The sequence below is a fragment of the Telopea speciosissima genome, chromosome 10 (genome assembly GCF_018873765.1).
Source record: "Telopea speciosissima isolate NSW1024214 ecotype Mountain lineage chromosome 10, Tspe_v1, whole genome shotgun sequence".
Lineage (NCBI taxonomy): Eukaryota > Viridiplantae > Streptophyta > Magnoliopsida > Proteales > Proteaceae > Telopea > Telopea speciosissima.
This window is the reverse complement of record NC_057925.1, coordinates 3890800-3909653: the sequence shown is the minus strand read 5'-3', so window position 1 is coordinate 3909653 and position 18854 is coordinate 3890800. Positions and strand designations below refer to the sequence as shown.

The window sequence follows — 18854 nt, the reverse complement described above, 5'->3', positions numbered from 1 at the left end:
CAGATAAGCATTTAAAGACCATTTTTGTAAGTAGAGAGAGAGAGAGAGAGGTGTGACACTTTAAGTGTCAAATAATTTGTAACCTCGTTTTTTTAACCTTTTTAGTATTACACACAATGAGAGTAAATATTGTCATTTCACATGAGTCCTCAATATTGTATATGACAATGAGGATGGTTCACCCACCATCCTAGGTTTCACAAACCCCTCATAGGGTTTTAGTATGTTCCAAAATACCCTCTCAATACCCATTCCTGACCCTTGGTGAATGAGATCACATTCAACATAGGTGAAAGGAAACTCGGTCCGATATGATATTATTGTCACTTTCAAATTATTTTAAAAAATTATTTTATTTTTCAAATTTAAAGAACTCTTATAAAATTTAAAGAACTTTTGAGAATAAGAACAGCAATTAAAAGAATCCATCAAGTTCAAAATACATCTATAAAGGTGTCATTCTGACACTCCCTTTTTTAAAATGGGGGTGTAAGTGCTAATGATAAATCAAGACGAGATGTTATTGTAATGATTCAGCTCAGCTCATATGAATTATTCAAGTAAGGCCCACATATAAATATCAATCAGCTAGGAGCATGTTGGGCCTAGTTCTATACAAAGTCTTATAGCCCACATCCAGTGGTTTCCAACCTGGAAAATATAGCTCAGCCCATCAAGTCCTGTTTAGTTATTGCCTGAGGTGAAAAATAAAATGATATATAAAGAAAAGGAGAAAGTTTTCCTCCGTATAGAGGATGTATCTTTATCCTCTCAATTACACTGCCCGTACTTGATGTCGAGAACATCTAACAGAGGAGGCAAAAATGATTATCTTACCCCCTGCTTGAGGTGAGATCCATGTGGGGTCCATCTCCCTCTATTAGATGTATTTGACGTCAAGTACAGGTAGTGTAATTGAGAGGATAAAAATTCGTAAACGATGGTTCACCCATCATCCTAAGGTTCACAAACCCTTTTAGAATTTTAATATTTTCCCAAAACCCCCTTGTGATGCCCTCTCTTGCCTATCCCACACCCGTCGTGAATGGAAAGAAACTTTTGATTTATTTTTTAATAAAATAAGTGAAGGACACTCGGTCCTTAGGCTGAGGCCTCATACCTCAGAATATGGCTACCCTTACTCCATTCCCTATCGGTCATGGCAGGCAGGTTAGCTCACTAGCTCATAACTCAGAGTATGGTTGCCTTTTCCCAGTTCCTGCTTTTAACAAGGAACTTAGGGCAGGAAGACCAGCTGGTTCGTGCATTCAACATTCAATAGGCTGCCCTTATCCAATTCCTTATTGAAATTTGCGGGCAGGATAACTCAGCTCCTTTAGCTACTGGATTCCCCTTTGAGTTAGGTTGATAAGAATAAGAGAATCGCGGGCAGGCAGCCCACTCCCGGTGTGTACTGCCCACACATAACAGATAGGCCTGAATGATTGCCCCACTCCTGAAAGTCCGAAATCTCACCCGATAATCCGTTATACCAATTCGTGCACTCGCATTGGCCCGTGCACGTGCAACCCCCCTTTATACTTCCAACTAATATTTTAGAGAGAAAAAACACAAATCAAGTTCAAATAGGGTTATTCGATTTTGATAAGAAAAAACAACGGTCAATTCAGTATATCTATTCTCTCAAATACAGAACGCTAAAGCACAAGAACACAGGACAACATCACTAAGCAAAGCAACTGTCTGTGACTACCACAATTAACAATAACTACGCACAACCCAAAAAAACAAAGCATAAGAAAAAAAAAGTTTTTGCATTGAACCCTAATGTCGCTTTCAACTGTAACCACCGCCTGTCCCGGTGCCGTAGCCGGTCTGGGTGTGTCCACCACCCAGGCGAGGGTCATTAGGAGCCATGTTGGTGGGGGTGGGACCCAACCGCAGCTTCGTCCACCCGTCCGTGTAGATGTCCGGCCATGCCATGTCTTTGCAATGGTACTGTTGTGGTGTTAGTCGTATCACCGGTGGTGGAGGTGGTGGTGGTAGTGGACTGTTGCTTTGCCGCCGCGTTATGCTGACGCGCCGCCTGCTTGTTCAACTCGGCCTGATCTATCTTCTCTTGCTTACGCTGAGTGGCCATGTCCTTCTCCACTGGGGTATGGGTCGTCATCCTCTCCACCTTCTCTTGGACTGTGGCTTTCGTCTTGTCCATGCCGGACTTCGCTGACGCTGCAACGTTTGATGCTGTTTCCTTCGCCGACTCCATCTTCTCCGATCTGATTGTGACTTTCGAAAATCGATATAGAAAACAAGAGAGAGAGACTGAAGATTAATTTGAATTTCTCTGTTTCGATATGTAACGATGATAGGACGATCAAATGGTACTGCATGTATATATATATATATAAGTTACAGAGCCTTGGATGGATTGACACGTAGATGTTTTTACACGTGTTGGCTTTTGAGGATCTCCAAGGTTCTTTGCTTACCGACAAGTTTGTCAGATTCGTCATTTTGTGGATAAGGTTCTTTTATTTACCGCCTTGGTACGTGGCTATTCCCTAAGGGGGGCCTTGAAGTTTCGGGGTACAAGCGTGGGCTTGAGTGGTGAGTACACGTGTGGATTTATGATTGAGTGCCACAGTTTGCTTGAACAGTACACTGGTTTGGGCTGGTTTCAGGGTATCATGTAGAGGGATGTTAAATGGTGGATTTGATTTGGTTTTAGTCGGTTTTTTGGTTTTGTATATATTGGATTGAACTTAAACCGGATCAATACGGTGTTTAATCTACTAAAACCAAACCAAACCAAACCAAACCAAAAAGGTTTTTTATTTTGGTTTTGTATAAATTGGATCAGACTTAAACCGGACCGATACAATGCCTATCGGTTTAGTTGTATTTGGTCCGTTATCAGTTTTGTTTATCAATCTCTTATCAATCTATCATTTAAATGGTTTCAAATTTTCATATATAAAATAGGAAAACTGTTTAAAATAAGATTACAAAAACAGAATTTACCAATTTTATCGAGTTTTTCTGATTTCGATCCAATTGATCTTATCAGTCAATCCTATTGATTTCAGTTTCTTCAACAATTTATAAAAATCAAAATCAATGTCAAACCAATAAAATTTGGTTAGTCAATTTTGATTCAGTTTAATTGATTTTGTTCAATTCACTTGGGTCAGTGACTAATGACACCCCCTAGTATCAGGACAGTGAAATTGGATCCAAGATCACTTTCACGTACGTGAACGTATGAGAATGGCTGTGATCCATTCAGATGGAATCCATTATGTTGGACCCACATGAAGTGGATTCCATCTGAACGGCTATGAACCATTCTCATACTTTCACATACATGAACGTGAGCCCAACTCGTGCAATCGTATGTATCACTGTAAAATCCTAGGACAAACGCGCGATGATTACTTGTCTTTGAGAACAACAATTCCCTTATCCTTGATTTCCTTTATCCTTAAGGATCCCCCCCCCCCCTCTCCTCTCTTCAACCTTAGGTTTAGAGGGTCTAATCTCAAGAAGTGTAGTGGACTCTTCTCCCCATTGCAGACCCCAAACAAAGAAAGCGAGAGACCATAGACTCCAACTCAGTCACGAATAAATTAGGAAATCTGAAAAGCCCTGACCAACAAATGTAACCACCCTGTATGAGAGAAGATAAATTGGAGATGACCTCCAAATGCTAAGTATGATAATTCAAGACAAAATGTTATTGTAATGATTCAGCTCAGCTCATATGAACTATTCAAGTAAGGCCCAAATATAAATATCAACGAGCTAGGAGCATGTTGGGCCTAGCTCTATACAAAATCTAAAGCCCACTCCCAATGGTTTACAACCTGAAAATATAGCCCAGCCCATTAAGTTATGTTTAGTTTTTGCGTGACGTGAAAAATAAAATAAGACATATAAAGAAATGAAGAAAGTTTTTCTCCACTTGAAGAGCTCCTGCCCATCCCACACCCGTGATGAATGAAAGGAAAACCATTTTTTTTGATAATAGAATGGGTGGAAGGACACTCGGTCCTAAAAAAATTGCAAAAGAATTGTTGAATGTAAAATATATCGACTTTTCCTTCACTGGTGAGAAGAGAATTTTTCTAATTTATGGATTCTGGTGGTTGGATAGGACTCTTGGAGTTAGGATTTTTCTAATTTATGGATTCTGGTGATTGGATAGGACTCTTGAAATTAGGGTGCAAGTTTGCATTACAAGTCCAAGCCCAAGCCTGTCCTGAACCTGATAGGGCCTGGGCTGGGTTTTTGAGCCCATGGACTGAGCCAGGACTGAGATTATCAGGGCCGCAGCCTAGGCGTGGTTGCCACGCCTAGCACACAACCGTCTTGGGACGCCTGCTTCTGCCTTTACATGGGGCAAGGCACCAACCACGCCTAGCACACAACCGTCTTGGGAAGCTCGCTTCTGCCTTTACATGGGGGATCATTTTTCAAATGCCCCAAGGTTATGTGTCCAGAGGAAAATTATCCTCTCTAATTCCTTAAAGTATGGTAGTGCGGTAGTGCGAGGTGGAGATGTTGATACCTAGCTAATAACTATCGCATCTAACTGTCCGTATCAATGAGCTTGAACCGTTAGATGCGACAGCTGCCAAATGTCAACATCTCCCCTAGCACTACAACATTGTCATACTTTAGAAATTGGAGAGGATAATAATTGTCTCCAGATGTGATCTTTCACGCCTAGCCCATATAGTGTTCTCTTTGGGAAAAATAAAATATGAAGAAAAGTTCTTTGTGGATGCATGTACCAATGCAGATTGTCTACGACCCAGTTGCCCGTAGCGGCTTGTGGGCTCAAACTGAGCCACGCGCACAATGACTGCCCTACCCTTGCTCGGGCAAGGCATTTGGGCAGGGATAAAGCAGTCTTTGCACGTGCAACTCAGTCTGCGCCGCTCAAACTACCCACGCCATAGAGAATCAAGATCCTAAATGTACTGCCCATACCCAGACATAAGAGCCGTTTGACGAATTTTTCTCCTCTCTCATAGGAAGGGCTGAAATGATGACTTCACCCCACCCTGTCAGTGTATTCGGGCAAGGGGTGAGATCATCATTTTCGACCCCCTATGAAAGGAACCTACGAACCTGACCGGGCAGGAAACCTAAGAGGAGAATGACTGCCCCGCTTCCGTGAAAGTCGGAAACCCCACCCCCATAATCCATGATGCCAACTCACACACTCTCATTGGCCCCAGTAACCGCTCTTTACTTTATACTTTCAACTAATATTTCAGTGTTGAAACAAAAATAAAAGCAGAGAAGCAATAGACTGTGCAAATTAAGGTCAATCAAGGCTGATTCGATTTTGATATAAGAAAAAACAATCTATCTATACTCTCAAATAGAGAACGTTAAAGCATAAGAACAAAAGACAACATCGCAACGCAAATAACTGTGACTACTACAGGTAACAACAACTACACACATCCCAAAGAAACAAAGCATAAGAACAACATACATTTTATTGTTAAAAGAAAAAAAAAAAAAACAGTTGTTCCATCTAACCCTAATGTCCCCTTTAACTGTAACCACCGCCCAGGCGAGGGTCATTAAGAGCCATGTTGGTGGTGGTGGTGGTTCCAACAGGGTGCAACCCAACCGCAGCTTCTTCCACCCGTCAGTGTGGATGTCCGGTCACGCCATGTTTGTTCAATGGGACTGCTGTGGTGTGACCGGTGGTGGTGGTAGTGGACTGTTGCTTCGCCGCCGCGTTTTGTTGATGCATCGCCTGCTTGTTCAACTCGGCCTAGTCTATCTTCTCTTGCTTACGGTGAGTGGCCATGTCTTTCTCCACTGGGGTATGGGCAGTCATCCTCTCCACCTTCTCTTGGGCTGTGGCTTTCGACTTGTCCATGCCGGACTTCGCTGACGCTGCAATGTTTGACGCTGTTTCCTTTGCCGACTCCATCTTCTCCGATCAGATTATGACTTTCGATATAGAAAATAAAAGAGAGACTCTGAAGATTGATTTGAATTTCTGTTTCGATGTGTAACGATGATAGGACAACTAAATGGCACTGCATGTATATATATATAGAAGCTACAGAGCTCTTGAGGGATTGCCACGTGGATGTGTTTTATACGTGTTGGCCTCTGAAGATCTTCAAGGTGGACAGGTTCTTTGCTACGGACACGTTTATTGGATTCTTGACATTTTCTGGATAAGGTTCTTTAATTTACCGCCTTGGTACGTGGCTATTCGCTAAGTGGGCCTCGAAGTTTCTGGAGGACACGTGGGGCATAATTTGAATGGTGAGTACACGGTGGGTTTATGATTGAGGGAAATAGTTTTGAACAGTACACTACGCTGGGCTGGGCTGGGCTGGGAAATGGTCGATTTGATTTGGTTTTAGTCGGTTTTTTAAGTTTTGTATACTTATTGGATCGAACTTAAACCGGATCATTAATAAGAACTCTATCAAGCTTGTACATAATTCTTCTGACCACTACACCATATATTTATTGGATCGAACTTAAACCGGATCATTAATATGGTGTTTGATCAAGCTTGTGCATCCAACCTATAAGAGCCTTTTTTTCGAGTTCTCTCCGAAGCCCTGTTCAATTTTTTCCCTCCAAACCCGTGACGCCATTATTGTGCTCGAAGTCTAAGTAGCAAAAGCCTTTTTTACAATCGTTAATTTGCTCAAAGTCTAAGTAACTCAAACCCCTCTGATATAGTTGCTACTCTATCCGATAAAAGTGAGGCAAGTCGATCGTTCGTTTCCACCTAAACCGGGAGACATCTCTCATTTCACATTTCCCACACTTCCCTTATTTTATCAATTTTATGCGCAAGTATATATTTCCACTTTTTCCTTATTTGAAAAAAAATGTAGACCATTGAAGTAGTTCATTTTAGTGTACATGGTAATTAATTTTTAACTTATAAAATAGTATATTTAATTATCTTCCTTTCCTTATGGATGATGCATCATAATTTAGCCTTACATGTTGTTATAAGACATGTTACTAGGACCTTTATCGCTCCCAGTACTACTGGGGGTGCTGTGCGCATCGTGCGGCACATCACCGCCCATGTGTGCACGGTGGGGCCTACTATACACACATGGGCGATGCTGCGCCGCACAATGCGCACAGCACCCCAATAGTACTGGGGGAGATAATTTTCAATGTTACTAAGTGAGAATGCTTGAAATCTAGCATCTAGTAAAAAAGACTAGTTTAAACTGATCTAACATTTCATATACACTTGAACTACATCATACAGAATATATAGCATCATTGTTTATTTTTAGAATCCAAAGAGGACTCCATGCACACTACAAAAAATAATCATGGAACAGAACCAATATCAAGACTGCATTTGGTATGCATTCTAGGTCGATTCAGTATTCTCAAATAAGAAAAAATAGTTGTTTTTATCATTCAACTTGCGAAATCCTCGAAAATAATAAAATTACAATAGTAATGAAAGTTGCCTCCATACCACACTCATCCAATTCCCACTGAGAACCCAAGCGATCAGTACCACAACCAAGGCACCCACTGTTACCAGATCAGTCAAATAAAGACTAAGTGTAAGTGTCCACCAAATGTAAGTAATTAGCAAAAAGATTAGAGCAATTTGAAGTGCACCACGCTGAGGGTATCCTGCTGTTAGGTTGAAAAGCAGGATTACAGATAGAATGAACCCAAGAAAATTACAAACCATGAATATGGTGTAACTCTGTGGATGAAAACTATGCCAAATCGGATTTATAGCAGTGTGTGTCGGTAACGGATCGTCGGCGCCCTTGTTGGTGTGGTTGTCCTTCCAAAAACCACCGGGAGGGTTGAACCCTGCATCATAGGTTTCTGTTGCTATTAGAGCAACTACTACAAATAGTGCATTCCTTATATCATTTGGAGTACTTAAGTCTACCCTAAAACTGAAGTACTTAACCACTGGTTTCACACAATTATTGAATACCCATTTCAGCATAACAGAAATTAATCTTCTTATTTTGCACTGATCAATATCATGGCCTCTCTTAGCTCCAACACCAAGAAGGATACTTTCCATTCTTTCTTTATTATGTCCCCTAACTGGTTCCTCCATTAATAAAAGATCTAAGGCTGTCAATCCATCTTTGTTCTTCGAGTTGATCTGCACAGCTTTTCTAACAAGGAATCCGAAATGATGTAGCAATAACTCCACCATCTGTACAAGGTATGATGGAATATCTTTGAATCAGTATACGTGCAAGATAATCAAAAAAAAAAAAAAAAAATTAATAGAAAGAGAAAGAGAGATATATAATAAGGGATTTTGGGGTTTTAGCGCAATTGGGAAGCCGTTAATCCTTTTCAATCTCAAGATAAACTTAAGAGATAATTTAGAGAATTCAATTTTCATTCCTTTCGTCACTCCTTAAATAGAGTTACAAGTGGTTATCATCACTAACACCGTTAACTCCCCACTAATTTTTGTCTACGATCTCTACCTTACACATCAACCATTATAATATTGCAATAACTCTACTACTTCATCGAACTGACCACACTACTACAACTTACATAATAACTAATAATGGGCTGATGTTCTCTGTGCCACAGCACAGCCTGTGCCCGAACACGTACAAGGGTTAGGTTATTCCTGCTATTCAGGCGGGCACGGTGATCATTTCACCCACCTCATGTGTCTGGGCACAGCTGCCTGCATAGTGTAACTACATAGCCACATAAGCATGTGTCAGTAACACAAATTGCACTACAACACAAAAAAGAATTAAATGAAGTAGTACTTTTAATTACCTCGTTATGTCCTCTTAAAACTGCGAGATGCAAGACAGTGTTACCTTCTTGGTCTTGCCAACTTAGAAGGTCATACAACCAATGATGTCGAAGCCAATTCACCAATACTTTAAAGGCTTCAAAATGTTCATATTTCAAGGCCAGATGAAGTGAAGTCTCCTTCCTAAGAGTTAGATCTTCGATAGATTCACAGCAATTGGAGAGCAATTCTTTCAAAATATCAATATGTCCAGCGATGGCAGCGCAATGAAGAGGAGTTTTTCTCTCTCTACCCTTTAGATTACCAAGATCTCTGTTAAGTTTCAAGAGCTCCTTCACAATCTCTAGATTCCCATTTGCAGAAGCCAAGTGTAGAGGAGTAAATCCATCTTGGTTTAGCTTCATAGTGAATGAAGGCATTAGATTGGCAATTTCCACCACAAAGGATTTATGATCAGCTAACACAGCCCAGTGTAATGGAGTGTGAATGAATCGAATTCTATCGACTTCGTCGAGAATAAATGGAAATCTGCCGAGTAGTTCATACAGAGCATCTATATCTCCATTCTGAGCAACTTCAATCAATTTTTGATCCATCATAGACAGTACTAACAGTGACCCCCTTCTCTCCTTTCCACTTGAACCAAACACTTATATGGTAACTAGAAAGACTGGCCTTCTTTATTTAGTCATTCACTTCTTCAAAGGTTTTTTATAGGGTAAATTACACGTCATCCTTTGGTTTTTGAAAAAACTCAAATCATCCCCTAGTTTAGATCCCAATATGACAAATTAGTTCCTACTGTTAGTTTTATTTTAAGTGATGATGTCAGCCAGTTAAATAAATTTAAATTTCTAAACTACCCTTGACCAATGTTGAAGATGAAGGAAGGGTAGTGATGAGGCATAAAACACCCCACCTGTCAGAGGCTGCCACGTGGTCGACCCGACCTCAATCCGAGAACCGAGTTTGGCCGAGAAGGAAGTTGGGCCGACCCAATATCTGAGAAGTTACCCGACCTGGCCTGTTTTGAGCGAGCTGGCCGGTGGCCGAGGCCGAGATTATACGGGTCAGCCACGGATTCCTAGCCGACCTCATGGCCGAGACCAACCTCCTCTCGGGCCGACCTCCATGGCCGACCCCACGGGCCGATCTCCATGGCCGACCCCACTGGCCGACCTCGTAGGCCGAGCCCTCCTCCATCGAGGCTCCCATAACACCCCCCGGGGATCTCCGGGCCACGTCAGCACATCCCGAGAGTCACGGGAGGAGGGTCGAACCACGATCCCAGCACAACACAGAATCACACTCTACATGGACTCTTACCTTAATAAGAGTCCGACCCAAAATAACTCTCCACTCCGCTCTACGCGGAGAACCTTCCGAAACAAGGACTCCTACCATACTAGGACTCTCCCAACCGTCTCATCTCCTCCTTATTCTATAAATACCCAGGTATGGAGCTCTATTCCACATCTTGCTTTGACTACGCAGTTACGCTGTCGCGTTGAAGACCTGACTTGAGCATCGGAGAGTCCTAGGCCGGAGCCACACCGGCCCTCTCGCGCTCATTGCTTGGTTTTTGCAGGTTCATCCACGGGCGAACCAAGCACCGGAGGTTTTCACACGCAACAGATTTGGCGCCGTCTGTGGGAACGACATCAGCCAGCCTTGTCGTTTCTACCAATTCCAAGAGCAATAACAATGGTGCACACGAGGTCAGGGCAGCATGGCTCGACTTCCCGCACAGAAGAGCCGCAACCCATTGTGCAGGCGAGGAGATCGCCGCCCCCCGAAGCCTCTCGGCAGGGGATAAGCAGAAGACCCCCCAGAGCAGGTGGTGCGCAGCCCATCACGGGCACCATTCCACCTCCAGAAAGCGGGAATGGAGGAGGTGCACTAACCACGGCCGCGGCTAGCCGGGTACAGGCCGAGCCAAGTTTGGACGGGAATGTCTTACCTGCACCGCCACCCTTGCCGGAGAGTTTGGACCCAGAAGCCCCGGCCAATAATCGACAGGTTATGGATTTGCAGCTGCAGATGCTCCACACCAATGAGATGCTGCGCACCTTCATGAACCAGATGGCCCGAGGCGGGCTGATGGGTCAGCTGCCGGCCGCGATCCCTCCAGCTCCGGCCCGCGCTGAAAGAAACTTGCAGCAAAATGAGGGTCGGCGTAGGGCCGAGCCGAGTCGGGCTGCGTCCTCGCATCCGTCTCGTCAGAAGACTCCACCTCCGCGCCCCAGTAGAGGCGCTCGACGGGGTGAACAAGAACATCGCCAAAGCCCGCGAACAGGGCGTGAAATTGAACCAGCCGGCTCTGTAGCAAGGAGGTCGGTATTTTCGGGACGGATCGGAGAGGACGAACCGCCAAGGATATTCCGAGAACAAAGGAAAGACCCGGTTGAAAGGCGCGCACCGAGACACGGAGAAGGAACGCGTCATACTCCCCGACGTCCGGGCTCATCTCCCCGAGAAGAACAACAGGGGAGTCCCCGAGGGTCCAACTTCCAAGAAGAAAAAAGAACAAAGAAGGACGGTGAGGACCGGGCTGACCAGAATGGCCGACTACAGGGGGATGACCGATCCTATCAACCTCGGGCCGAGGAGCCAGTTGGCCAAGCACCTGAAACCGAGCTGGAGAAGCGGCTACGAGACTTGGCCGAGCAGGTGGAGGGGTTGAAGAAACAGGCGACCCCGGACGCCTACTCTTTAGTCGGGCGTCACCCTTATCCTCCTGAGATCATGACCGCGCCGCTACCACACGGTTTCAAACCTCCCCCGTTCGACAGGTATGACGGGACGACCGACCCGACAGATCACATTAACTACTTTAATGCGATGATGACCATGTACGGGGGAACCGAGATCGTTTCTTGCCGAGCCTTCCCTGCATCCCTCAAGGGCGCGGCGACCTCATGGTTTTCCTGGTTGCCGCCGAATTCCATAAAGAGCTTCGCCCAACTCTGTCGAGCCTTTGTCACGCGCTTCCAGAGTAGTATGAAACATAAGAAGACCACGGTCAACCTCCTTAGCGTGAAGCAAAGGCCCGACGAGTCGATCCGAGCATTCGTCTCTCGCTTCAACAAGGAATCCTTAGATATCAAGGATTTGGATGAGGCCACGGCCCATACGGCTATGAGCAACGGATTGGCCGACATGGACCTTATCAAAGACTTGGCCCGGAAGCCGACAAGAAACCTGGCCGAGCTCTTGGAGAGGTGCAACGAGTTTGCAAACATGGCCGAGGTCCTCCAAGCCCGGAAGGGCAACGAAGGTCGTACCGACAAGAAAAGGCCGACAACAGACGACCGAAGAGAAGACAAAAGACCGAGGACGGATCGCCGAGCCGACAGGTCGGATCGAGCTCGGAGCCCCGACTACACGCCATTGAATGCATCTCGCAAGGAGATCCTGATGCAAATACAAGATGGGGGGTACATCCGCCGACCCCGACCGATGCAAGCGGGGTCATCTCGGAATCCCAACAAGTATTGCCAATTCCATAAGGACATCGGTCACGACACCGAAGATTGTTATCAGCTGAAAAGAGAAATCGAAGAGCTGATAAAAGCGGGCCACTTGAAGAGATATGTCAAAGGAGGCCGAGAAGATCGTGCAGGTCGGCGGCCGGATGACCGAGATCGAGAGAAGAGCCGAGCCTAAGGCCGAAACCAGGCGAGTTGAAAGAGACGATGACAAGGTCCGAGCCGAGAAGAAGGAGGACGGATCCGGACCGAGCAATGACAAGGGAGCCCCTATATACACTATCCTCGGGGCCCGGCAAGAAGGTACTCGAAAGGCTAAGGCAAACGCCGCTTCGTCGGAGTAGCCGAGATGCCCGCCAAGAAACTCAAGCCGGCGAGAGATTTCCTTCACGGAAGCCGACCTCGAAGGTATAAGTTTACCTCATGACGATGCTTTAGTAGTGCAGGTAGAAATCGCGAACAGACCCGTACACCGCGTATTGATCGATACCGGCGCATCCGTGGACCTTATGTCATTGGAAGCGTACCGACAATTTGGCTTCGGTGACGAAGCGCTCAAGCCCGAAGGAACCTCGCTTCACGGGTTCTCGGGAGCCGCCGCGACTATCAAGGGCTCGATCGATCTACTTGTCACAATTGGGCAAGCTCCCTGCCAGGCGATTATCCCCGTCAAATTCATGGTGGTACGTTCGGTGGTGGCTTTCAACGCCATACTCGGCCGCCCGTCATTGACCGCCCTCCAAGCCATCATCTCCCCGACTCACTTGAAGATGAAGTTCCCCACCGAGAACGGTGTCGGCGAGGTCCGAGGCGACCAAAAGAAAGCACGAGAGTGCTACGCTACCTTCGTTAAGCAAAACAAGGGTAATGTTCGAGGAATGGCCATGTGCGTCGACCATCTCCCCGAAGATCAGCGGGATGAGCTTATAGAGAGAAGAGGGCGACCCGTAGAAGACCTGACCCCACTTCATCTCAGCGAAGATGACCCAGCCAAAGTGGTCCAGCTCGGATCACTACTGAATAAAGATCAAAGGAGGCAGCTCGGAGTTTTCTTAAAAGCGAACGCCGATGTCTTCGCCTGGTCGGCTGCGGACATGTCGGGCATACCCCGACATATAGCTGAACACCAACTCCATGTGGACCCGGGTCGAAAACCAATCCGGCAGAAGAGAAGGAACTACGCACTTGATCGGCAGACGGCAATCAAAGAAGAGGTGGAGAAGCTTCGCCGATCAGGATTCATCCGAGAAGAGAAATTCCCGACCTGGTTGGCTAACGTCGTCATGGTCCCTAAACCGAACGGGAAGTGGAGAATGTGTGTCGACTACACCGACCTCAACAAGGCCTGCCCAAAAGACGAGTACCCACTACCTCGGATCGACCTCTTGATCGACGCCACGGCAGGTCACGAGATGCTGAGCTTCATGGATGCGTACTCCGGCTACAACCAAATCATGATGCATGAGGAGGACGAGTCGTACACGGCCTTCCGAACTGACCAAGAGAATTTCTGCTACAAGGTCATGCCGTTCGGATTGAAGAATGCCGGAGCGACATACCAGCGCCTCGTGAACTATATATTCCGCGAGCAGATCGGAAAGAACATGGAAGTCTACGTAGACGACATGTTGGTGAAAAGCTTGAAGGCCGAGCACCACTTGGCCGACCTGGAGGAAACCTTCAGCGTATTGAGGAAGAACCAGATGAAGCTGAATCCCGCCAAGTGTGCATTCGGCTTAACCTCGGGAAAGTTCCTCGGCTTCATGGTCTCTGTCAGAGGCATCGAGGCCAATCCGGCAAAAATCAGAGCCATCCAAGAGATGAGTCCTCCAAGGACGATCCGAGAAGTACAAAGGCTAAACGGACGCGTGGCGGCGTTGGCGCGATTCATGTCGAGATCGGGCGACAGGTGCTTACCATTCTTTAAGGCCCTAAAGAACATCCGGAACCCAAAAGATTTTATCTGGTCATCCGAATGTCAAGAAGCTTTTGAAGAGCTGAAGAAATATTTGGAGAACCCGCCTCTTCTCAGCCGACCTGAACCAAAAGAGGAACTTCAAGTATACTTAGCCGCCACTCCCGTAGCGGTCAGTGCGGTGTTGATCAGGGAAGAGAGTCGAACTCAAAGGCCGATATACTATATCAGCCATGTTCTTGTTGATGCCGAGACAAGGTATTCCAGGTTCGAGAAAGTTGCATTCGCCCTAATCACGGCTGCAAGGAAACTAAGGCCGTACTTCCAAGCCCATCCGATTGTGGTACTGACCGACCAGCCACTGAAAAAGATATTACACAAACCCGACGTTTGGGACGGCTGATTTCCGGCAGTGGAGCTAAGTGAATACGATATAAGCTATCGACCGAGGACGGCGATAAAAGGACAAGCCCTGGCCGACTTCATTGCGAATGCACGGGGCCCGAACATGAGGATAGAGAAGAAAAGACAGTCCAAGAGGTCGGGGCTACGGCCGACCCAATTTGGACAATGAATGTTGACGGCTCGAGCAATTCCGGAGGAAGCGGGGCCGGCCTAATTCTTGTAAGCCCCGAAGGCTTTCTTGTCCAATATGCCCTAAGGTTCAAGTTTCCCGCCTCAAACAATGAGGCCGAGTATGAAGCCCTTCTAGCTGGACTTCGAGTCAGCAAAGCTATGGGCATAAAGCGGCTGAAGGTGCGAGGAGACTCCCAACTCGTGGTCAACCAGGTCAACGGAGACTACGAGGCAAAAGACGAAAGGATGATAGCATACTTAGGTCGAGTCCGAGATCTGATCTCCGAGCTCGAACACTTCGAGATGACTCGAATACCGAGAGAAGAGAATGCCGCGGCGGACTCCTTATCTAGGTTGGCCGAGGCCGACCTCCAATATCTTAGCCGATCAGTATACATAGAAATATTGGAGAAGCCATCCTTACAAGACGAAAGCATAAAGCACATTGAAGAAGATGGGCCGACCTGGTTGGACCCCATTGTCAACTACTTGGAAAACGACCTGCTCCCGGGGAATCGAGACGAAGCAAGAAAGGTCAAGATCCGATCTTCCAAGTACTCGATGATCGATGGAGTACTCTACAAAAGGGCAATCTCGGCCCCTCTTCTCCGATGTCTGGGACCGAAGGGGGCCGAGTATGCACTAGCCGAGGTGCATGAGGGAATATGCGGGAGTCACATGGGCGGCCGAGCTCTTGCATACAAGATACTTCGGCAAGGATTCTATTGGCCGAGAATGTAGGAAGAGGCCATGAAATACGTGAAGACCTGTGAAAAGTGCCAACTGTTCGCGCCAATCCCAAGCCGACCAGCAACAAAATTAACCTCAATGCTGAGCCCAATCCCATTCGCTATGTGGGGAATGGACATTCTCGGGGATTTCACCCCAGCATCGGGAAATAGAAAATACGTAGTAGTGGCCATCGATTACTTCACCAAGTGGGTCGAGGCCGAGCCCCTTGCCACCATCACCGAGAAGAACATGGAAAAATTTTTTCGAGATAAGGTCATCTACCGGTTCGGGCTACCGAAGGTTCTCATCACTGATAATGGCGCGCAATTCAATAACCCTGCCTTCCGAGAATTCTGCGAACACTTCCACATTGACTTCCGACCCATCTCGGTCGCTCACCCACAAGCAAATGGACAAGTAGAAGTGTCCAACCGAACATTACTCGCCGGCATTAAGAGGAGGTTGGATGAGGCCAAGGGGAGATGGGTGGAAGAACTCCCAAGCGTCCTATGGGCATATCGGACGACTGTGAGAACTCCAACCGGGGAGAGTCCATTTCGCCTCGCTTATGGGACCGAAGCCCTCGCACCGGTTGAAGTTATGGCTTCATCATACCGAGTGCTCAACTTCGATGAGAAGACCTATGAAGATGGGCTGCGAGCCAATTTGGACTTCCTCGATGAAGTCCGAGAAAATGCCCTACTCCGAAACGCGGCGTACCAACAGAAGACGGCAAGCTATTATGACTCAAGAGTCAAGGAGCGGCATTTCCGCCAAGGGGACCTTGTTCTCAGAAAACTCAGTGCATCTCAGCCGAAGCAACAAGGAAAATTAGCGCCAAACTGGGAAGGCCCGTACATAGTCTCCAAGCAAATTCGCCCTGGCGCATATCGCTTGCAGACTCCGGGGGGCAAGAAGGTACCGAGACCTTGGAACTCGGAAAATTTGAAGAAGTTTTTTCAATAATTCAACATGATTGTATTCGGTTTCAGTTCCGACATTTGATTCAATAAAGCCTTTTCTCCAAAGAAACAACGTATTGTCAAGCTCCTAAGTCGGTCATAAGTCCGGTCTCATAGACCAGGCCGACATCAAAGACCGACCCTCATAGGTCGGCAGCCGAGTCATAAGACCGGTCCTCATAGACCAGGCCGACATTAAAGACCGACCCTCATATGTCGGCAGCCAAGTCATAAGTCCGGTCCTCATAGACCAGGCCGACATCAAAGACCGACCCTCATAGGTCGGCAGCCGAGTCATAAGACCGGTCCTCATAGACCAGGCCGACATTAAAGACCGACCCTCATATGTCGGCAGCCAAGTCATAAGACCGGTCCTCATAGACCAGGCCGACATCATAGACCGACCCTCATAGGTCGGCAGCCAAGTCATAAGACCGGTCCTCATAGACCAGGCTGACATCAAAGACCGACCCTCATAGGTCGGCAGCCCGGTCACAAGACCGGTCCTCATATTTCGACATCATAGACCGACCCTCACAGTCGGCAGCCAAATCATAAGACCGGTCCCCATAGACCAGGCCGACATCAAGGACCGACCATCACAGGTTGTCAGTCGGGTCGTAAGATCTGTACAAATAGGCATGGCCGACATCTCAAGGGCCGCCATTCTTATTTGGCCGAGCCTAACAAAGTACAAAAACTAAGCCAAGGCATTGGGCTCGGCCAGGAAGGATATTTGGCCATGCGTCCGCGTATGGGGCGAATTAAAGCAACTAAGGTGAGGATCACAGTGATCTCGGCGTGGCATGGTCGATACCGCCGACAACGGGGAACATGGATAAAAAAGAGACGAGTTCATAAGCTCGGCTAGGGAAACAACTCGTATATATATATATATATATTGAGGGCGCCGAGTTCAAATACTTAGATAAATTTCGACAAAGATAAATTGTTTATTCATTGAAAGCCGACGGATCGGCACGGTTACAAAAGAGGCAGCTCGGCCCCACAAAAAAAAAAAACAAAAACAAAAATTTTTACATCTCCGCCTCCTCGGCGTGGGACTTGGAGGCAGCCTCGGAAGCGTCCGCGGTGTTGGGCTCGGCGGCAGGGTCTTGAGGTTCAGCTACCAGAGGGACGACATCGGCCGAAGCAGGTGCCCCCAGGGGTTGAGCTTGGGTGACCTCGGCCCCCTCCTCATCTCCCACCTCCCCTGCAAAGGTAGTCGCATCGTCGTCAAAGCGGGAGAGATTGAGATCAGGATACGCGGCCTTGATCTCGGCCAAGAGCTCAGCTCGGCCTGCTTCAAAACCTTCGGCGAAGGGAGGCTTCCTGATCTCGTGGCAGATATTGGCGTACTCCTCCGAGTGGAGATAGTCGCTAATCGCCGCGCTCCGAGCCGTGGCCAGATTTTCCTTGGCCTTCTCCTTCACCTCGGCGAGCCGAGCCTGCAGGGCCCGGACTCTCTCTCTCTGCCTGGCCACCTCTGCCTGGGAGCTCTCCACCTCGGCCTCAGCAGCGGTGAGCTTCTCTTGGGTCTCCCGACGCCTCTGAACGGCATCCTGGGCGTCCTGATAAGCCTTCTTGCACTGGACGTCCAAGGAATAGTTCTCGGTCAGAAGCCGCTCGAAGCGGAGCATGGTCTCTACTGCTTTGGCGAACCCCTACAAAAAAGCATGAGAACAAAGGATCAGGATAAGCTACACATATCAGATCATAGGCAAGAGCCGACAAGGAAACTTACCATATTGAAGTCTTGAAATAGGGTTGAGAGGAGCTCGGGGTCGGACAGCGCCTCCAGCTTCTCCTTGTCGGCAGGGAGCCGATCGGCATCCAGCCACTCCTTGGCGTGAGCGGCCGACGCTGTGGGCCGAGTCCCCGGAAGAGGCGCCAGGTCGGCCTCACCGGGATGTTGTTGGCCGAAGCCCTCCCCAGCACGTATCGGGAGATGTTGGTGGGGGAGGCCACGGGCGGAAGGCCGCCACTTGTCAGGTTAACCGAGAGCTTCTGGCGTTTAATGTCTCTCGGCGGGCTCCTCTCGCCTTTTCGGCCTTTCCCCTTTCTCGGAGACACGGCCTGACCCGTGTTCTTCTCGGCCTCCAGGCCGACCACCGCATCCGAGGGTCCCGGCATCACCCCCTTTCCCTTGGAGGCCTTGGAAGACTCGCCCCGGGGTTTCTTTTCGGAATTCTTTTTCTTCCTGTCTGCGATGATCTCGGCCCGTAGCCGAGCTGTGTCCATTGGTGGAATGTGGCCGACCACTGCAAGAGAAACCGAAAACATAGGAAACGAGTCAGAAAAGGAAAGAAAACCAAGTTAAGTGAAGGGGTCGGCTCGGACCACAAAGACAGGCTCGGCAAAGGCTCCTACCGGGGTCATATGCCAACTCTGGAGAAACCCCTCGTCCTGAAGCTGGAGAACATCGAAGGGCGGAC

The 18854-nt window shown here is 47.5% G+C and overlaps 1 protein-coding gene across 1 annotated transcript; it reads right to left on the bottom strand.

Moving 5' to 3' along the window:
* Positions 1-1867: 1867 nt before the first annotated feature.
* On the bottom strand, positions 1868-2227 carry LOC122642270 (18 kDa seed maturation protein-like). The gene has a single exon (XM_043835712.1). The coding sequence runs from the start codon at positions 2225-2227 to the stop codon at positions 1868-1870; it is 360 nt and encodes a 119-aa protein (XP_043691647.1).
* Between the last annotated feature and the right edge of the window lie 16627 nt (positions 2228-18854).